This window comes from Alligator sinensis, unplaced genomic scaffold (assembly GCF_000455745.1).
Source record: "Alligator sinensis unplaced genomic scaffold, ASM45574v1 scaffold991_1, whole genome shotgun sequence".
Lineage (NCBI taxonomy): Eukaryota > Metazoa > Chordata > Crocodylia > Alligatoridae > Alligator > Alligator sinensis.
This window is the reverse complement of record NW_005842335.1, coordinates 355,500-377,867: the sequence shown is the minus strand read 5'-3', so window position 1 is coordinate 377,867 and position 22,368 is coordinate 355,500. Positions and strand designations below refer to the sequence as shown.

The 22,368-nt window shown below is 40.8% G+C and overlaps 1 protein-coding gene across 10 annotated transcripts in view; it reads left to right on the top strand.

Moving 5' to 3' along the window:
* The window catches only part of LOC102379289 (mitogen-activated protein kinase kinase kinase 2), a 50,283-nt gene that overhangs the window by 13,045 nt on the left and 14,870 nt on the right, over nt 1–22,368 (top strand). For 6 of the 10 annotated variants that reach the window (XM_025210118.1, XM_025210121.1, XM_025210117.1 and 3 more), the window contains 9 exons: nt 596–775; nt 1,049–1,148; nt 3,933–4,046; nt 4,696–4,795; nt 7,324–7,392; nt 7,877–8,007; nt 10,161–10,240; nt 15,720–15,787; nt 18,963–19,055. In XM_025210118.1, coding sequence (XP_025065903.1) covers nt 596–775; nt 1,049–1,148; nt 3,933–4,046; nt 4,696–4,795; nt 7,324–7,392; nt 7,877–8,007; nt 10,161–10,240; nt 15,720–15,787; nt 18,963–19,055 — 935 coding nt within the window. The remainder of the gene's footprint in view (nt 1–595; nt 776–1,048; nt 1,149–3,932; nt 4,047–4,695; nt 4,796–7,323; nt 7,393–7,876; nt 8,008–10,160; nt 10,241–15,719; nt 15,788–18,962; nt 19,056–22,368) is intronic. The other 4 variants (XM_025210124.1, XM_006028685.3, XM_025210122.1 and 1 more) reach the window with 4 other exon arrangements.

The window sequence follows — 22,368 nt, the reverse complement described above, 5'->3', positions numbered from 1 at the left end:
CTGCTGCTCCAGCAACTGCTGTTTGGCTGGGCTGGGGCTGAAGCAGCCACATGCTCTGTTCCCTGGGCTGGATCGGGGCCGGAGCCAGAGGGGAAGCGGTGGCAGGAGGAAGGCTGTAGGACAGGGGTGGGCAAAATGCGGCCTGTCAGGCCATTCTATCCAGCCCGCGGGGCCCCTACAAATTTAGAAAATTAATATTTATCTGCTCCTGGCTGCCTGTAATGTGGCTCTCAATGGCTTGCCAAAACTCAATAAGTGGCCCTCCTCTCGAAATAATTGCCTGCCTCTGCTGTAGGAGGTGGGAGGGAGGCAGGTACCAGGGGTTATAGGCATGGGGGGCAGGTGCTAGGCCACACAAGCATTGGTGGTGAGAAGGCAGTGGGGGTGGGGCAGGGGGGAGCAAAGGGCAGGCCCTTGGATAATTATGTATGTATTTGGTTAAATACAGTATCATCTTCCCCCCCCCCCCCCCCCCCCCCTTCCCCTCTTCTCATTTATTTTTAAGGGTGATTTTATTAAGTTGCCTTCCTAAATAAGGAAAATCTATTTGCTCCTTAAAATGAAAGCTGCAATATTTTGCTCTTTTGCTTATCAGGCCATTACTAGCCTACCTCTTGGCTCTCTTCAGTGGTAACTGCCTCCACTGTTTTGCTGCTTCCCTTAAACAAGGCAATACTGACATGTACAAGCATCTGGAATACTGGTGTGCTTACAGCAGGACGCGAAATAGTTTAATGTCCTGTTTGCCTACAAAATGGAAGCAACATCAAAGCAAGTAAAACACTGATAATGCACTAATCTTATGTATACTAACTGTGAGCTTCCTTTTAATTTTTCACTGAAATAAATGTGTTTTGTTTAAACTATACATTAATGTACCTAAAATAGAAGGCAAAAATATTAAATTTGTTTTTTCTTTTTTTTAATGTGTTTAATCCATGTGACTAACTCTAGATTTAGGATCAGATGCACAAGCAATTTTATTAATAGTAATTTATCCTTTTAATACTAGTGGAAAAAATGTTCCAACACTTAAATTGTTTTTCAGAATCCTGCAGTTCTCAAGACCTGTCAAGCTAGAAGATCTTGCAGCTAAAGCTAAAGTTGCTTTTGGACAGCCTATGGATTTGCATTACAGCAATAATGAGGTAATTTTCTGAATTCCTAAATCCTCGGTTTATTATACCTTAATACGTTTCAAGACTGAAATCTAACTGATTTTCATTAGGATTGACTGAGGGCTATAGGATGTACACCTGTAAGAAAGCTGCAGGAGAGTGAGGTGTTAGTTGGTCATTTCTGTTGTGTACTGCAGGGCTTCCTGTCTGGTCTTTCTTTAAGTGAATGGGATTTGTCTAAACTCGGGTAAAGCAGAGAGCATGTCCCTGGAGGTTGAAGGAAGACGGCAGGTTTTGGTTTTGTTTGTCATTTGCATGCCTGCTTACTTTATCACTTTTGTGTACTGTGGGGATAGGGTTGCCCCATGTAAAACTGCCTGTAAACCCTGAACCCAGAAATAACTGGCTTCCTAGCTGGGTGAGTGACCCACTTACGCCACCCATAAGCTGAATATGAGCCAACAAGCATGCTCTTGTTGCAAAAAAGGTTAACAGTATGCTGGGTTGTATTAACAGGAGTGTCACCTGCATATCAAGGGAAGTGAACCTTCTGCTCTATCCAGCACTAGTGAGGCCTCACCTGGAGTCCTGTGTTCAGTTTGGGCCTCACGTTTCAAGAAGGATGTGGACAGATTGGAGAGAGTGCAGCCAAGAGCAATGAGTAGAGGCCTGGGACGAATGATTTGATAAGTCTCCAAATGCTTGAAGGATGATTATGGAGAGGATGGAGATGAGCTTTCTCTTGTGGCCATAGGGGACAGGACTAGGAGCAATGGCCTCAAGATGCAGCAGAAGAAATTTAGGTTGGAGATTAGGAGGGACTTTCTGACTACCTAAAGAAGTTATGGACTCTCCATTCCTGGAAATGTTCAAGAGCAGGTTGGACAGACACTAGGCAGGGATGCTTTAATCAGGGTTGATCCTTCCTTGAGCAGGGAGCTGAACTACACGTGACCACATGAGGTCCCTTCCATCCTTACTTTCCTATGATCCTGTGACCAACCCACATTACTTCTTCCAAGCAAGCCAGAGGTGTAGAGGGAGACTTGATAGAAAAGTGTATATATATAGGGTCAGTATTCATTTTCAGGAATTTTCCCTGGTTTTTTTGTCCCTGTTTTAGCAAAATAGTAGAGAGTATACATGCCCTTATAACTCTGTATGTGGACAATTATCTGGTTGGATCTGCCAGGGACAGCATGAGGTATTTGTCCATCTGCCACCACGTACCTCACCAACCACCCTTCTTTGAACTGATTGATTCCTAAATACTGAATACATTTCCACAGGGGATTTTTGAAGGGCAGGGGGATATACATTATGCTTAGTAAGCTCAAATCTCCCTAACAGATTGTTGGGCAGTTGATCAGGAGTTTTTTAACTCCTCTTGTCATGCTCTGGATAAAATATAAAGGGACGATCTTGCCAGAAGTGTGTTAGTTTGAATGTAGCAGGTTATTCCTAACAAATGCACATTAGAAAGTAAAGGCTATAATGGAAAAATCTTGCTTTCATCTTTGCCTCATCCTCTTTCTTTTTCCCTTCTCATCTGTGTGTTAGCCTACCTGGTGTACGTGAGTTATAACAAAGATCTTTGAGCAGGGTCTGGCTTTACTTCTTGTCTGCACTGCCCTTTATGATTGAGGGTTTTAGGCACTAATATTTCTCTCTGTCTCTAAATTTAGTTTGTTTTTTGTCAGGTTTATCCCACCCCACATGCAGTATTTGAAAGTAATTTCCTTGGAGTAACATTAACATTAATTGCTACAGAGCAGAATAAGTAAAATGATCACTAACGCAATTAAGGACATAGGTGGAGAAAGTTTATTCATCTAGCCCAATGCAGCTTCTTTATAGAAACGAGAGGTTTCATTTCTAAGTTTATTAAAATCTGGTTTATATTTTAACAAGTGTTAATTATGCTTCAAGTGGATTTTAATTGGCAATTTGTGACTTTCTTAAAGAAATAATTAAACCAGTCCATGCATTTCTAGTGAGATTCATGTTTAGGCCTTTTGGGAAGGTGCATGTCTGACATTTTTTTGAACAATGGGATTTCTTAATAAGTAAGAAACAAAAATATATAAAAAATCAGAGACTTTATTCAACAGGTCTGAGTAAATGTATAGGTATTAAATGGAGCTGCTGTGTGGAAGAGTAAAGATATGCTACATAATTGTGTAGCCTCTTCTAAAGCAGGGGTGTCCAAGATATTGCCTATGGGCTGGATTTGGTCTGTGGAGCCCCACCATCCAGCCTGCTGTTCTGCCTATGGGTCTTGAACTGAACCTGCATGTGGCATTTTTCAGACCAGCCCTGTAAACTACACATGGTACATGGGGCCGGATCCTGCTCATGCTCCAGGCATCATGCAACACACATGGCTGGCCTGCAGCATATGTGCTATGCACACGGGATTAGCCGTGTTCACTGAATTCAGCATGCAGGGTTGGTCTGTGCGCCTGATCAGCTTACAAACAGGCCCATGCTGCTCATCCAGCCAGCTGGGCTAGATGAGTTTGATGCCCCGATAAAGCTGTGGACAATACATTGCACGGTATACTGGAAGGGGTAGTTACCTAATAACAAATGCTTTTTTTGTAATGTCATATGTGCTAAAAGGCAAAGTTAGGGTTGTGCTTTACATTTAAATGTGGTATGTTCTAGGTCTGTTCATTGTCACCTTAACATGCATTTTCATAGAATTTTTTGTTTAATTAATAAAAATGTCCAGGCGGGTGGGGGGAATGTTATGTTATCAAGTTCTTATACCAACTCTTCTTCCCATTTGTTTCTCGTCTTCCTTTCCTATAGCTGGTGATTCCGTTAACCACACAGGATGATTTGGACAAAGCTGTTGAACTGTTAGATCGTAGTGTTCACATGAAGAGCCTCAAAATATTGCTTGTAGTGCATGGAAATACGCAGGTACCTACTTGGTATTTTAAAGGTTTTCCTTTATAAAGTTTAAAGGAACAATAGTTACTTAAAAATAGCACATCTATCTAAAATTTTTATTTTATTGTTACAAGTAACATTTACAATTACTCTAGCTGCAAGGTTAGAGAGAGAATATTTTCTTCCAGCCAGCTAAATTGAATGTGTGCCACTGTGCCACTTAATAGTTACTTGGTCTGTCATGTATGCGTGGGTCTTTTACACAGTAGTGGAAGGAGGCTGTTTCTAAATCATGTGACATTTTCAGCAATGTTATAGAATTATACCTCATTATAAGTTACCTTTTTTTTAATAATTACATTTCAAGCTGAAATCAAATGCCATCTCTCATGAACAGAAAACTTCCCTTGATAGGAACTGAAATGTTCAAGTTTGAAAGAAGTCCTAAGTTACCAATTATACATGTAAACTTTTGTCCCAGAGTAGTTTAGTTTAAAGTTTATCTGTGCAAATGTGTGAATAAGCTGTTGATGAAGCTGTACGAAACATGAACTGCAAGGAAGCAGCTCTTTTCCTTCTTAAAAAGTTATAGCATTTACAAGTTTGTATTTTTTCTTAACACAAAGATGTGTCTAGCTTTCAGAAATGTGCAATTATTTTAATATGTTCTCATTTTTAGTCTCCCAGTGTGAGTAACATGGAACCCCTTTCATCACTGGAAGATCTGAATAACACAGTGTTTGGAGTAACAGAAAGAAAAAGCAAGCTTCCTGTAATAGGTAAACTGCTGTATGGTAGTAACTTGAAGTATAAGAGCTTTCCTTTTAAGCTCTCAGCATAAGATATGTATTGATGTTTTATAGTAGAAGCTTTATACTTGCAAAATAGTTGGCACACTTCTGTAATATTACACTAAATCACTAGTTTTAGAAAACAAAGCGGGGGGGAAGAATTAAAAAAAAGTTTGTTTAATTTATGTAAATAGTCAGTGCAGAAAGCTCTGGCAAACTAAAGACTCCATCCCAATTGAAAGAAAACAAACAGGACCAGCTTTAGATTATTAAAGTTGACAAAAAGATTTTATTTTTTTTCCCACAATTTTTACCTAAAATTCTTTTATTGTTCATTTTACATCCTAATTTTTGTGTCCATAAAAGTCAGTGCTAATGCTTCCTTTGACTTTATTGGGTTGAGGATTGAGCTTCTGAACAAAATATCCATATTTAAATGGCAGCTTGTTTTCCTGGCTGTCATTAAATGGAGCTTTCCATTCTTAAACTGTTTGACATTGTTTCCAAAGTATCTCCATCTAAAACTGTGGTTTTACCACCAGGTTAACTTGTGAAGGTTAATTTTGAGACTTCTTTGTATTTCCTTTCTCTAAAAAAATTATTGAACAAATAATAGTAATGTGTTTCAGTTGGTTTAATTCTAAATTACATGTTGTGCTTGTGTATTGTATGTGCATAAATTTGCTGAGGAGACGGTGATTATTATACATAGAAAATATTCAGCATGGTGACCACCTTTGTTCCTGTAGGCAAGATGCTTAGTTAAATTATTTTTCTGGGACTGAGCATTCAGGACTCTTTAAAAATTAAATACCATAATAATAAATATGCCAGAGGTGAGGATTTTTATGGGTGGTATCTTTTATTGGTTGGAGGACTCAGGTCTTGAGGGCTGTCAGACCTGATGAAGAACATTTCACCTTGAAGCCTGTCCAAGTATATCCCAACCATGCAGCTGGTCCAAAAAAAGGTATCACCCACAACAATCCTTGCATAATTCTTGGACCATCACAGCTACAACACCACTCCAGCTCTACCATAATAAATACAAATTCATAATGATATAAGCCAAGTATTAAGTAACAATTTGTAAACTAGTTTGCTGCAAGTGGCATCTGTTTTAAATGTCAACTTTAAGGTTTTAAAATCATTAAGTTGGGCCACAAAATACGATGAGACTAATTTTTTAAAAAAAAAATTCTTCTCATTTTAAGCTTTAGGCTTCAAGTTTTCAAACTTTTCTCTGCTGTGAGTGACTAACAGACATGGATTTAAAAAAAAATGAAACATGACAGTCTTGCAGTCAATTTTAGGAGCTGGGGCTTTTATAAACTAGTACACACCCCATTTTTTACTTTAAAGGAATTTTTGTTTCATTTGTTTGTTAAAATTGCTTGTCTGTCTATGAATGAATTATATCCCTGTTTCCATACAATGGAACATGTGCATAGTTCCATCCAGAAACAAATACCTAGATTTTTCACAATTTCCAGATGACGACAGGGTAAAATATTATGCTTGTCAAATGGGGTTGTTGGTTGTAACTGTGTTGATCTAAGGACATAGGCAGACAGGGTACTTTGGGCAGATGTGATATCTTTTATTAGACCAACTGAGTAGTTGGAAAAAGTTCTTTGCAGCTTTTGGGCATAAACACACTTCTTCAGGTATTGCGAGACTACTGTTGTTCTGAGTTCTCCAAGGCAGAAAAGAAGCTAAAAGTGTGACAAGAAGTCTGTGAAAATGTAAATGAATGAAAGTTTGGAAGACAATGGGTAGAGATGGGGGGTGGGGAGGGTGGTGAAGGGGTGCAAAGAGTAAGCTTCAGGCAGGTACCTGGCGAATTGGATGTCAGGCAGGTTGTAATATGTCCAGTATCTATATTAAGTCAGTGATTTTTTTGCATCCAGTAGATTTATGAAGTGAAGTTCATAGGCCCATCTACGAAAGGTGTTTTGTAAATTCCCTTTGAGGATTAGAACTGAGAGATTGGAGAGGGAGTCTCCCTGTGCCTGAAGAAGGGTGTTTGTGCCCGAAAGCTTGCGAAGAACTTTTTTTCCAACCATTTATTTGGTCTAATAAAAGATATCACATTTACCCAAAGAACCTTACATGCTTGTCTAATGGTGCTTCTGATGGTGTTTTAAGTGACTTACAAAAAAGAAACAAGTTTGGCTTGTGCTTCCTTTAATTTCTGTGATGCAAAAAAGAGTGTGTGTGTGTGTGTGTGTGTGTGTGTGTGGTGAGTTGAAAACTAGCAATATGACAACACTGAAGCAGCCAAGAATGAAAGCTAAGCAACTGAGAGGAGAAAGATTCCAGATACCCACTCGAGGTTACCTAGAAAAAGCAGGGAAGATTAGATAAGTATTTCTGGTAACTCTTTATTAAAACAGGCCAAAACATGTTTTTATTTTTACCTCTTAATGCCCTAAAGAAGCTAAATAAATAAAGCAAAACAGTCTTTGCAGTTATTTGTCAAACCTCATTTAGTAAACTGTTGTTCCCTGCTATAGGAAACAACAAATGTTTCAACTGCTGTAGCCAGAAAACTGAAGTACCTAAGAAACATGTCCAAGCCTTCAGTAGGTAGACTGACTTTCTAATGCAGTCCTAATTCATAATGTTTAGCAGTACTTAATTTGTCATCAGCTCAGATTCTGCACGTTGATCTGCTCAGGCACAGTTCATGCTTAGTAATTTGCCAGCTGTATTTTGGCATTTAATAGATCTTTAAATGAATTAACCTTCTGGCCTGAATTTTAGGAGTTGACACCAACTGGGCACTTTGGGGGATTTTCAAGTCCCTTGCCTGATCTTTAGTAATTCAGCAGTTTACCAGCATCAGTCCCTATGAAAGCAATGGCTAGTGTTTTAAGATTGTGAGAATAGTCGCATTAGTTGTGGAAGCAAAGCTTCTGTCTTTGTATTAAAAAAAAAAAAAAACAAACGACCCGACCCCCACCCCCCCCAAAGAAAAAAACTTAGGCCAGTAGGTTTTGTGTTTAATTATCAATTCCAGTAAAGTGTTCATCAACTAACTTTCTTCTTTTTTTTTTTCCTGTAAAGGTTCTAATACCCGTGATAGAAGCTCGCCTCCCCCAGGATACATTCCCGATGAACTGCACCAGGTGGCCCGAAATGGATCATTCACAAGTATCAACAGCGAAGGCGAGTTCATTCCAGAAAGCATGGATCAAGTAAATATCTTCTTTTCTTTTTTGTTTTGTTTCCCTTTGATTAAAGAACCTGACACAGTGTGACCAACTAATTGACTTATCTATTACTACATGCAATCCTGACAATGTGTTTGTTCAATGGTTTAAGGAAGCGAAGAAATATAAACCTATTACCTGTTACCACCTCTATCTGGAAGGTGCACAAGTGCATGGCATTCTCTCCCTCTGATATCTGCCACATTGGCGGGGTAGTAAGGTGTCTAGAACATACAAAAATCCTGTTCTCTCAATATCAGTATCCTTTCTGCACAAAAGGGAAGCCTAGCTGAAGTAACTTATAGTAGCACGTATATTACTTTTTACACGTGTTAATATTATAGTGATGCATAATAACTTCAGTCACATTTAGGAGTTCCTTGAGAACATATAATAAGACAATACGTGGCACGTAGAACTTACCTTCTGAGTAGTTGAGAGACAAAGAGTGAAAGTGAAGATGAATGCAAGGAGGTACAGCAAGCTAGTAAATGAACGGAGAGTAGAACCCAGACCTCCTGACTTGCAGTCAGGTGTGTCCGATGCTCTGCCCTGCCAGTCAGTAACCTGATCAGACCTCGCCCAGGTGTGTATTTCCAGAAAACCATTATCATTGGCCTTTATTAAAGTCAGTTTGTGGATCTCGGCTAAGTTAAGTTCACACAGATGTGCATAAGGATTGTTCTCATCAGAGACCAAGGAATGTGTGAGCTGGAGCCATTCAGATCTGCTACGTAGAAATCTACTGCTAAAGCTTATAGGATTAACCCAGCTAGCAAGAAGTAGGAGACTGTGTTCCTCTCTGGACTGGTCACCCAGATGTGGGGAGGCACCTGACCATTAGACTCTCACTTGTGTAACTCCCCTCTTACAGAGGTTCATTCTGTCAGGCATGTACTAGAGTGCAAATCCCTTTTTTGGGGCCATCGCCTTTTTAATTTGGATGGTGTATTAGCCAGGCCTCTAGTACTGTGCCATAGACCCCGTTAGCTATAGAGCAGCTGTGTCAGCCTAACTACAGAGTTAGCATTTTTTCATTTAGCCCTGAGAAGGGTGCATAGCTGTCAGATGGGGAGAAGGGGAGTTCTGATACTTGCCTTTTTTATTAGGCCTTAAACAGTAAAGTTTGTGATACAAAATACACACGCATCCCCAGTGAGTATGAAAGATGAGACTTGACCTTACTCTGACTTCCAGCTCAAGACTGGTTCAGAGTTCCTGAGGAGCAGCAGGAGAAAGGGCATAGTGATTCATTTTGTTTGGCCTAGAGATTCAGTTCTGGGTAATTAATGCAGGAGCTCTTATACATTTCACGAGTAGAGGCAGTCAAATTTTCAGTCTGGGTTAGTATTGATAAAAAATTGGGTTTCCCATTTGATTGTAAAAACTGTCCACTGTCAGCTGAAACTTGCCTTTATTTGTCAAAACCACAGAAGTTTTCCATTTGGATTTTCGTGTCCATCAGTTTTCAGTGAGCTCCATGAGCCCCTCCTCCTGCATCTCACCCCTACATCTTTTCTGACCAATTTTACTTAGTGACATGTATTGGGCAGTTGGACTGTTAAGAAGGTTAAGAGGCAAACACTGAACGCAATGAACATCATTCAAGTTCTGCTGTCTCTGACAACCCTTCAGGTTTGACCAAATAAGACAAAGTTGCGGAAGGCACATCTATGGCCGTCTCCTGGCCACATTCTGAATTCCTGCCTTATGCCTGCAGCTGCTTTGGGGGAAAAATGTAAACATTAGCATCACTAGCCATCCTTTAGCAGCCTCATTATTGCTCAGGCTTTTTGGAAAGCTTCAGCCTGATACAGAGATGTGATGCTGTTGAGCAACTTCAGTGTAGGTGCTATTCCTGCTCCACTTAATATTGTGTATTATATACATTTCTTTTATCTTTTTACTGTCATTTGCTATTTCCACACACTGAATACATAAACGGCAGCAGCTCAGCTGTCACGAGATGGAGAATTGGGACAGGACACTTCTGAACAAATAGGACTTCAATCACATCAGATTTCTGCTGGCTTCTGTGATTAAGATGATGCATTTTTTTTAAACTGTAAAATGTGATGTTAAGAACCACCAGGCTTTTAAACAATATAAAAATTGTCACTTATTCTGATTGTCACTAGATGCTGGATCCATTGTCCTTAAGTAGTCCTGAGAACTCTGGCTCAGGAAGCTGCCCCTCCCTTGACAGCCCTTTAGATGGGTAAGAATTTCTTTTTCAATATTTCTAGACTGCTTAAAGAAACTGATCCCAATATAATTACTTCACTTTCAGTAACAACTTTTAGGTGCATTTTTTTTTCTGATTTAAAAATATACCAGTATAACAATGTATTGAGATGAAATTGCTTGTAAATCTACAAAAGAAGAATAACAGATTGGCAGAGTTGTTTGTTTTGAAGATTTTTTTAAAAATATCAAATTCTGTACTCGCTGCTTCATCATTTGCAAAGATTTACTTTAAATCTGTGCTTGGCTGGTTCATGCATTGGGCCTGTTCTCAAACAATGACCAACTCCATTCAACTTACATTTTTATATTATCATAATGTAAAAGAGACTGCTGTTTTCCTAGCAGTTTACCCAATACTGTACTTCACTGTTTGCTGCCCAGATGATATAGCAGTTAAAATCTAACATTAACAGGAAGGTGACAGGTCATTGCAGATATAGAATTACAGGTGAGACTAGCCAATTGCCCGTCAAGAATGATGGTGGGGAGGGGCAGGCAGGGACAGAGCACTTCCACTCGCCACTCCACGCCACCGCTGCGCCCGCCACTGCTGCCCACTGTCTGGCACTGCTGCTGCTCCGCATCCAGCTGTGCACAAGCTGCCCCCCCACACCCTGCTGCTCCATGTCTGGCCCTGTGCCAACCCCCCCGCCGCTCTGTGTCCGGCCCCATGCCCAGAGGTGAATTGTGTACTGAGACCCTGGGCAAACACAAAATTGGAGGTCCCCTCTCCCCAGGAGCTGGGCTACAAGGGGCGGAGCAGGGCCCCTTCCTCTCCTGGTGCTGGCATGGGAAGCTGGGGGGACCCTGCTGGGCTGGGGGTGTGGGGGCACATGCTGCCTCTTCTCCCTGCTCCCTCTCTCTTTCCCCCCCCCCCCCCAAAAAAAAAATCCTGCTATGGCCAAACATATACACACATACAGGCGCACACACGCAGATGTGCACACAGACAGGCGCAGACTCTACTCTCACTCTCTGCACATGAACACAGATGCACGCACGCATGAGCTCATGCTGGTGGGCGCACACTACTCACTCACTACGCTACTGCTCACTCTACTCTCTGTACATAGATATACAGACACAAACTCTCTCCTCCTGCCATGAACACAGACGCATGCATGTGCACACATGCACTCATACAGACATGCACACACATGCAGATGGGTGCACACTCTACTCGCTCTGCACATGGACACATAGATACAAACACTCTCCCTCTTGCCACGAATGCACGCATGAACGCACACATGCAGACAGGTGCACAGTCTACTCACTCTCTGCACATGGATACAGACACACACACACTCTCCCTGCCATGAACACAGATGCATGGACTTGCACTCATGCATGGACACGTGCACAGACACGCACGCACACTACCCACTCTCTGCACATGGACCCAGACACAAATACACTCTCCCTCCTGCCATGAACAGATTCATGTGCACACGTGCACACAGATGGGCACACACTGTACTCACTTATTCTGCACATGGACACAGACCCAAACACAGCCTGGCTGCCATGAGCAGATACATGCACACGCACAGACTTGCACACACAGAAGCAGATGAATACAGATGGCCTGACATGCACGCAGATGAGCACAGATGCGCGCGCACACTCATGTGAAGAGGCAGCCTCATACCTTCCCCTCCAAAGACTTTCCTCCTCCCCCACTCTCCATCGCGCTGAGGCCCTGCAGCAGCTCTGGAGGAGGGTCTCCCGCTTTTTCTCAGCTGGCCCTGCTGCTATTAACTTGATCTTCTCAATTTATTGATTGCCCATGTGCGGAAAAGGGGTACAGGGAGCAGCTACACTGAGGCTGGAGGAGGAGGTGGGGCCGACAGGAGGGCTCCTGCCTTTCTTCAGCTGGGCTCGGTACCTGTAAACTGCTCGTGGCAATTTTTTTTTTTTTTTTTTTACTTTTTTTGCCTCTGTGGAGGTGGGGCGGAGGGAGCTGCTGTATGGGAGGCTGCAGGAGGCCCGGTGGAGGGGCACCCATTTTAACTTAGTTGGCTCTGCCCCCAGCCGCCTGGACCGCACAGCGAATTGGGGCATGCGCAGTTGGGCAAAGTGTTATAGACAGACAGGCTTTTATTATATTAGAATTATATATCACGTTTTCTTGAATATAAGACAACCCTGATTATAAGATGACCCTCCCCCCCATAGTTAGATTCTATATATAGAAAATGTATTTCATATAATTTTCCAGGTTTGGAATCTAATTATTGGAGGCTTGTCTTGAATTTTTCAGCCTCCCACTTCTCCAGCAGGTCAGGTAGCCCCTTTGTTCTCTACCCCTCCCCCAACTTCCTCCTGCAGCCTCTTCCCCCCATGACTTGAAAAGAGTCAGCGCCGAGGGTGATGGCACTCAATGGGCACAACCATATCTTTTATTCAGATGGATGGCATTATCCTATCCTTATGGTAGGTTCCCATCAGCATGTTTGCCCACTATGGGTCCTGTATTTTAGTCCTGCTTGGTGCTGGCTGTGTTTAATCAACTTCAGAGTTGATTTTCATTACTGTGCACATGCTGCTTTTAGCAGCAGCTCAAAGATGGGCATTGTATTTAATTTGATTTTCTTGTAGGCAAATGTAAGATGAGGGGCTTTTTTCTTCTGTGTTGATTATGGTGGAAAATTCTCATCTTACATTTTAGTAAATGCGGTAATGTAGGATTGTATTATTGGAACATGTTATGGAACATTTCAGGTCTATCCATATGGTGCATGCACGTGGGTGGGTGGGTGGATAGAGTTTTTAAAGTTTATTTTTAAAATTCAGCGTCACTCTTCTGAAAAATCATTTTGAAGAAAAAATCAATCGTAACTTATTTAAACAATAAGTGCACAAAGTGGTAGAGCATAATATTTGAAGTGTTGCTGTTAATTTTAGTACACATTTTTTAAAAACAAATACATTGATGTTCCCCATGTTGAACCAGGCAGGCTTGTACAAATGCCAGTTATAACTGTGGCAAATCCCAGTGAAGGTCGTCTTCCTTAATTTGATAAGAACGGCACTGTGAATGAATTGGTTTTCCTTTCAGCCATTTTGTAGAGTCTGTTTTTTTGTGGCCAGTATTTAAGTCATTGCAGGACTGAGCGCGGGAGGATGATCCAGTAGGTTCTTGTGTTACAGTGACGTGGAGCGTGTTGATTTTTCTGGGAGCAAGTCTATCAATAGGGTAGCTAGAAATTAGAAAATTGAATCCAACAACTAATTATATTCTAGATATTTTTAAAAATGCGTTTTAAATTTTGGATAGTGGTTAGGGCTGTGGCTGAGCATCATATAAATTAGTTAAACGTTTTTCCCTCCAGCGCATGTAAAATGTTCGCGTTGTCCTCAAAAGGGTAGGCAGTTAAACTTGCCTACTTTTTTTGTGCTGTTTTTTACATGTAAGTGATTTTTAGTTTGACTACACAAGTCCATTATCAATTGTGGATGAATGAAAAGCTGCTGAATTTATAAATATGCTTTCAAAAGTCTTACCTTCCTATTCTTCTCTGGTAAGAGACTAATTTAACATGTCCAGAGCACCCAAGGAACTTCTGTCTGTTTTTACTTGCAAAGTTGTAATAGCAGTTCCTTGCCTGTATTAGAAATGGAGTTGGACCAGGAAAGTGTAAATGTTTTGAGCCAAGACATCAGTTTCCATTTGATTTTTGCTTATGATATGCAGCTCTCTATGCATCTTAGCAGGGCAGTAACAAGACCATCTGGGCCTTCTGTCCTTCACGGTTGTTTCTACTAGTTTCCAAGTCCAGGAACCCTGTGCTAGATAGACTCAGAACCAGCCTGTAGTCTTGTGAGTCAAAATATTGGCACAACAGCAACTATATCAGTCCCTCTGAAATCTAGCTACTTGTTGTTGCCACACTGAATACAGTCATCAGATTAAGTTTATGGTATGAAGTATAAACTTGTTTTATTTGGATTGTACAAACTAAATAGTGGGTATTGCTTCAGAATTAAAGCACCTATCCCTTTAGGTCCATATTTTTTAAAACAAGATGTGAAATCATTGGTTGATTATCTACAGAATGGCACATGAAGACTAGATTTTTGAAAGCTTTTGTGATTGATGCATGCCAGAAGCTTGGAAGTGTTAAAGAGCAAATGATAGCTCACTAGATAATACTTTTTTTAACTCTCTTAATCACGCTTATTCAACTAGTGACAAGTTATTGCTCTTACCAGTGTTAGGGAAGATGATTTGTTTTCCAGTGCCTTCTTTTCTTCCTGGAGATTTGTATTATGGCTAGGTGGTTGCACACATTTTAGACTTCTAATGGAAATTTGTATAGTATTTGTGTGTGTTCCATTTCCTTAGAAGGAAGTGAATTGCTACTACAATTATTAATATTCTTCCCTTCCATAGTACCTTTTTTCCAAGAAGCTCTTTCACAAACATTTAAATAAATTATCATCTTTTGAGTTGAGCGAGATCCTTGTTTTACAGATGAGCTATCTAGGGTACAGAGATTACCTCAAGACTTGAAAAATAATTATTTGCTGTTTGGTATGTGTACACTAAATTTTCCTCATTTAGATTTTTTTAACCCCGTTCTATTACTTACCCCCTTTTTGGGTTGTTTTTTTTTCCCCTGGAGAAGTGCAAACTGGATTGGACTGACTAATATTCCATGAAAACACATTTTGCTTAGACATGTTCTGATTTGCCCAAATGTAGCCAGAGATCCTCTTGTCATCCTTCCCTAGTTTACTGCTTTCTTTATTCCAAGACTCCTTGTAGGGCGGTGGGCTTGCAGCCTGCCCTTTTGTTGTTTAATGGCTAGTTAAGAAAATCTTCCTAGGAAAAAGAAGTCTCTGAGGTGGTTTGTTATGGAAGTGCTATCCTGGAATTGGTCGTTCTTTCTAATTGGGAATCTCATTCATTCCTACTTGGGAACTAGGATTTACACACACTTCTATATAAGAAAGTGTACAGGCACATGAGGAAAAGCACTCAAATGATTCCGTAAAAATTGCTCTTAATTTTGTGAAATCACTTCATTTTCATGAAAGGAAAAAGGAAATGTACAAAGAAAACATAGAAAGGCTCTGCTTTTCTTTGGGAAATTTTTTTAAACAGGATCCGTGAATTCTCAATAAAGATATCATCCTGTAACGAATGTTTTGTTTAGCTATGAAAATGGCAGATAGGAGCTTGCATGTGGCTGCATAGGTGTTACTTCATATATTTGCACATGACATTGCTCAGTACCAGTCTATTGCTTCCTTTCCTATTGCAAGCTAATGACATTTGATTTCTGTGAAATCAAGCAAGATGCATCCGTTTATAAGTATCAATTATAAGCTTTGGTATTTAAAAGTTAGGTTCTTTGCAACAGTTGCAAAACAGATTTTAATTACTTTCTTTATTACTCTAACTGCAATAACATTTTAGATATTGTCTGTTTTTACAATTTTAGAGACAGCTACCCCAAATCTCGGATGCCGCGCGCTCAGAGCTATCCAGATAATCATCAGGAATTCTCAGGTAGGTAAAACCACCAGGTTCATTCATTGTGTGTGTTCTGTAAGTAGCATATCCCAGAATGAGATGCACAGTATCACGTTCTTGTTTTTCTTTCAAAGTTAGCACCACTCTTATCCAGGGCATTAGGGCATCAGGACTGGGAGTTGCACCTGGGCTGTTGTCCTGGCCCATCACTAAATTATTGTGTATCTTTGATCTCATTTAATCTCCTTTTGAGCCTTCATTTTTCCCACCTGTAAAATAAAGATCCCCCACTTTGTAAAGTGCTTTTAACTTCTCTAACAGGAAATCACTGTACATGGGATGGATGAAAATGTGTATTCCTCATCCCATCCAACTCACGTAAATACCAGAGAAGGTGGACTTTATGCTGTGCCATATAAATTGGTGGGCTTAGGCTCTGGTGGAGCAGTGGGGTCCAGGTTTAAGAATGCAATTCTCCTAACTTTGAGATCGTCAATCAATTGACATCTGACACTCTTTTCATAACAAGTCCTGGCTTGAATCCAAATTGTACACCCTTCAAGACTAGCTGCAGCTAGCTAAGTATGAAAATGACTTTGAGGCAGCATGCCCCTGGTGAAGCTCAGGAATAGGAAGTTTGCTGGCTAATAATTAAGCTGGTCCAATAGATCAGAAATTTGTTTTTTTCAGTGTCTGTTGAACTTTTGTGCTTGAAGGAGCAAGAGAAAGCGAATAGTGTCTGTTATCTGAAAAAATGTCAAAATATTCATGTGCATTTACAAAGCACTTTCATCTTTAGGGATTTTAAAGTACTTAGCAAGTTATTAGAAATAGTATCCCACAAAAATGCTATTAAATGAGCATTGAAGTTGCAACGTCTAGTTCTAAATGAACAGTTTGGCTATGCCAGAATTCAGCTTCCTTATGCCACCTTAAGTCAGTCCTCTTGTCCTTATGTTATGCATTATGGTAGTCTTTACTTATAAGAAAATTAGTATGTGGTCATGTAAGTTCTTTTATGTATTCAGTGCACAGGATGGATTGTGCTCAGTTACTGAACACTTGAATTAATATTTTCTTTTCTCTTTGGTTAATGTGTGGCCTAGATACATTCTACACACCATTTAAGCTAGTACAGTTAATTTTCACATGCACTGTTTTATTGCTGTCATGCTGTTGTATCACCTCTGGGAGATGAAGTGGGTAGTTTCCCCATGTTACAAATAGGGAATGATCCATCAAATCTGTAAATCATGAGTGCCCAATTTGAGATGCCTTGCATCTGATTTTTTTTCAGTATACAGTTATTAGTACTACTTGTATTTTAAGGAATTGTTCCTATTGACTTTGCTGATAGCTGTGTGTGCCCAGAACTTCTGTTAATCGGAGACAACGGTTTTTATTTTTGATCTGGGTATCCTCATGCCAGAAGTCTGTGGGTGAAGCTGGAGTAGTATCCAGTTTGCCAAGACAGCATTCAGCTGTGTTAACTATGTGACCTAGATGCATAGTCTTTCTGTCATCCTCTGCCTTACATATTCTTCAGCTTCTGCAATAAGAGACCAAGGAGTTTCATATGTGAACCCTCTTTACTATACAGCCTTCATCTATCCCCAGAGCTGGACCATTTTATGGACTGAACAGGATGAGAGTCCTGTAGAAAACACTCTAAGGTCATGTAATTAAAGACCATGTGCTAATACATACATCTAAGGTTCCCTGTGCAAAGTTAAATTATGGTCTTTCCAATAATTTGTCTTTATCCTTTATGTTCTTTTTTTCTACATAGTTTTTATGTGTACTTCCTTAAAGCAGTCTGAAAAGAAAACAGAAATGGCATTTTATGGCCTCACACTGCCTCTAGATTTAGCTCAAGCACCTGTGCTGTTTGAGCTTCCCCACCCAGCCATCTGCCTCTCAGTCCCCATCTCCCCTCTCTTCATGCCCCTCCCAGTCTGTTTCTGACCCATCTCCAGTACCATTTCTTTCAGCCTCCTTTTTCCAATCTAGTTGTTTCCTTCTACATTCCATTTGGTTTCTGTCCCTTCTGCATTTGAATTAGCTGGCTGCTTCCTCCGTGCTGACTCAGTGCTCAGGGCAGGGAGTTCAGTTCTGGTACCCTGCCTGGAGTAGCCATTGCAGGGAAAGCCCTTAGGCACTGGTAGCCATGGGTTGGAGCTTGCTCGGCTGTTCTGAAGAACTGTGTGCATGGTCTGATCACGCATGAGTTGAAGGAAAGGTGCCTGCGCAGGTTGATGAGCAGTAGCAGCTGTGACAGGCTTGAGCATGCTCAGTAGGAATGAATTTATAGAGATTTCAGCTACAAAGAGCATGCTGTACCAGACATGTAGAGCTTATAATAGATATGGATTTTTATGGAATAATAAAAGGCTTGTCCCTGGGACACAGACCACCACTGCCAAATTTCAGATCTTCAAAGTTTAGGATTGCTAGAGCATTTCAGAGACAAGGTCTCCAGAATTTTGGAACAGTCTTTTCCTCAAAACTTGCTCTCCAAAATTGCTGAATTTTTGTGGCCATAATCTTTTATTGGGGGGAAATTCCTAATGTAGACAGCCTTGTGGTAAATATCTGCCCAAATGGTTCAAACTTTGCAAAAAATAAGTCACTGAAAATTAGATTATATAACAGGAAGTTCTGGGCAGTCTTAGTAGACTGTATGACCTATCCTACTTCTGCAAACAATCACGTCATCTATGAAGTGCTGGATGAAAGCCAAGCAAACACCTGAATTCAGAGGACACTGGGACAAACCCTTCTTACTCAAGAAACGTTAAGTAGACCAGAAATGTGGCCATACCATACATTTTGGGTGCCTTTACAGAGGGAATTTTAGAGAAATCGCAGTGGTTCTTTTGTTTTCTGTGCAGGGCACATGGGCCAAAAACCAAAAGTTTTATCCAAAAAAGGTCCCACCTTATAAATTGTTGGAATGGAATTGTTTAAGTCATAGGTTTCTGTGTGTTAAAAAAAAAAATTGCTAATTGAAGAAAAAAATAAGACTCTAACATTGACTTTTTCCCCCCTTTTTATATGATAGAGCAAGCTTACTTTTTTATTTTTTCTGTAACTTTATGCCTACTTAGAAATAGGCAGTAACATGTTACAATGCACATAGTGTTTGTGTTCATAAATTTCCCTCATGTTTAACTCTGCATTACGTTTTGTTCTGTTTTTAAATCCTGTGTAGAGTATGACATCCCAATATTTGAGAAATTTGGAAAAGGTGGGACGTATCCCCGAAGATACCATATTTCTTATCATCATCAAGACTACAATGATGGTAAGTACATGGCATTGCAACCTTTTCAATATATTTCATTTTTTTCTAAAGTAATGAGGTTAAAAACTTACTTTATATTGTAAAATTGTATTTCTACATAATGTAGAAGAAATGAGAACCAACCATGAATATTCCCTCTGACATAAGTGTGAAGTATACTTATCCTGGGTATTTAAAGTTAGAGTCCAAAATTTGTATTTAAAAGATATTAGGATAAATAAACCAGAGCTCATGTTGATAGGTTTTCATAACAAAATGGTAAAAAGATAAGCAAGGACATTGAAAAGCATAACATTTAAATGGAAATACTTGTTTATCCAAGGCATAATTCACCTGTGTGGAAATGATTTATGTAAGGCTTACCTGAATGTTGTATGGGTTCCAAAACAGGATTAGGATTTGGGCAGCTATAGCATCCAAAGTCAAACTAGATGGCCATGGGATCTGTCAGCCTCATCTCATGCAAATTGGAAAGAAACTTCAGTGGGCATGTAATTCCCTAAATATCCTCTATCATAGAAGTCAAAGTAGCATTGGGATAGAAGGGACCTCAAGAGGTCATCAAGTCCTTTCTTGTACTGTGACTAGGCAGGATTAAGCATACCTAAACCGTTTCTGATAGTCTCTCTCTGCTGTGGACACACGTTCCTTTGTAGCACTATCAAGTGCCTCAGCACTTTGCAGTGCTACAAAAATAGAGCGCTATGATGGTGCACAGATGTGTGGCAGCACTCATTTGGGGGTGGGGAGAAAATTGCCCCCTGCCTGGAGAGCACAGCTTTGTAGCACTCCAGCCTGTGAGCCTGATCACTGCCAGACTGTCCTCTCCAGCAGGCTGTCAGTAATCAGTGGCTCTTCTTGGCATTCCTATGATGGGTGGCAGCTTGTTTCACCACCACCTGTCCCACAGGTATAGGAGCTCTTCCAACTGTTCCCGTGGGTGCTGCAGCAGGAAGAAGAGCTGCCATGGCCCCTGTGGGGAGGAAGAGTGGAGGTGACTTCCCACTGGCACTGGTGCTATTAGAGCACCAGCAGCAATGGTAGCTTTTCCTGCAGTGCTACTGCCACTGGAGCACTGGCAACAACTGATCTTGCACTGGCTGTGACAGCTATTCCTGTCACCAGCAGTACTGTGACAACACTGGCTGTCGCCAGTTCTCTGCTGCATCATGACAGTGAGGTGCTGGCAGGGCTCTTTGACAGCTTGCTGTGGCAGGTTGTCAGAGTCATCTGCTCCCCCTAGCCCCTTGGTCCCCTGTACTACTACATGCAGCTAGATGAGTCTTACATGTAGTGCTACAAAATGCCGCACTTCCAAAAAATTCCTCTTTGAGAAAGGAACATTTTTGAGGCAGATCCACCTCTTTTTTTTGTTGCACTACAGACTGCATACACATCTATATGCTTGCTTTCTAGAGCACTACAAGGGAGTTCATAGCGCTACAAATGTAACGTAAGTTTTCTTTCCACCTAACCTAACCTTCTTTGCTGCAACTTGAATGGGTTACTGTCACTGGATATGGTGAACAATTGGTCACCATTCCCTTTAATGGAATCGCATGATTTTGGGAGGTCCACATCTAGTCCAACCCCCCCATTCAAGGCCTGATCATTTCTGTTTAAACTATCCCAGTCAAGTGTTTGTGCAGCCTGCCCTCGGAAACTTCCAACAATGGAGGTTCAAAGCCTCTCTAAAGCACAGGTCAGCAGTCCCCAGTTGGGGCAATTGGCAGCTACATCAGAGGGACAGCACGGTAAGCAGTGGTGGCCAGGTCAGCAGTGGCTGTGACTTGCTTTAGGACTGAACTGTGTTAATTCAGCCTGCCATTGATGAAAGTTTGCCAACCCCTGCTCTAAGATACCTATTCTAGTGCTTAATCACCCTCACATTTAGAAAGTCCTTCCTGATATCCAACTTACATTTCCCTCATGTCAGTTAAGAAAATTACTTCCCGTCCTTTCCATGGTGAACACGGACTAGTCAATCACTATCTCTTTTATTAACAGTCCTTTTTGCATTTGAAGACCTCTTATATAATTCACCTTAGTCTTTGTCTTCTCCAGACTGGCCAATCCTAATTCTTCCTAGCTTTCCTTGTAAGCCATTTTTCTAGTTCTCTGATAATTTTTGCTGCCCTTCTTTGGACTGTTTCCAGTTTGTTCACCTTTCTTGAAGTCCATCATCCAAAACTGGACACAGTACTCCAGATGAGGCCCCACCAGTGCCAGATAAAGTGGAAAAATCAGTTCCCGTGACTTGTAACACTCCTGTTAATATAATGCAGTATGCTGTTGGCTTTTTTGCTGCAATAGCACATCATTGGCTCATATGCAGCTTGTGGTCCATTGTTAACCCCTAGGTACTGTTCTGCAATATTGAAGCCTGGCCAGTTTGTCTTTACGTTTGTGCTTGATTTGGGAAACAAATGAGTTTCCCCTTAAATGCAGTATTTAGCACACGTTCTGATTTCATCCTAATGAGCTCAGACTGTTTTACCAATTTATCAGAGTTGTTTTGGACCATAAGGCTATACTTCAAAGCAGGGGCATCGGCTACCACCCCAGTTCCACTCCCTGTCTCTTCCCCGCCTGCCCTCCACTTGCTGCTTATGTTTATGAGATTTTGCCTTTTTTTCTAGGATAGCCCATCTCCTTTATTCACACATGTTCACAGCTTGAAGTTTCAGCAGCTGTTAGCAGCTCACTCCCTCACACAACACTGCAAGATGACAAGAGAACAACACCAGACCCCAAAGCCCAAAGGAAGCAGTCACTCACAAACCCTCTCCCAAAGATGCCAATGCTTCCTCCTCAGATTTGAAAACAGTTAATCATGACCCCCTCACTTTCCAATCTTTTCTTCTTTTAGGCTAAACAAACCTATTTTTTTCAACCTCTCCCCATATCCCATGCCTTCTAAAATTCTTGCCATTGCTTTTACTCTGCTCCAGACACACACTCTCCTATCTGTCTACAACTTTCTTAGAGAGTGGTGCCCAAAATTGACTGCAGTATTTCACCTCAGTCTTCATCTGCTCCAAGTACTGTGGAATAACAGCATCCTCTGTTTTATATAGCACGACTGTTAATACCTCCCACAGTGACATTTTGTAACAGCATGAAGCTGAATCATAATTTTTTGTAGTGTAACATAAATTTCAGTTCCTTTTCTGCATCTTAGCTGCCTTGACATTTATTTCCCATTTTGTATTTGTGCATTAGACTTCCTAAAAGTAGTGTGTCTGCATGTTGAATTTTATCTTGTTTGTCAGAACATTTTTCCAGTGTATCAAAGTAATTGCGAATTTAGATC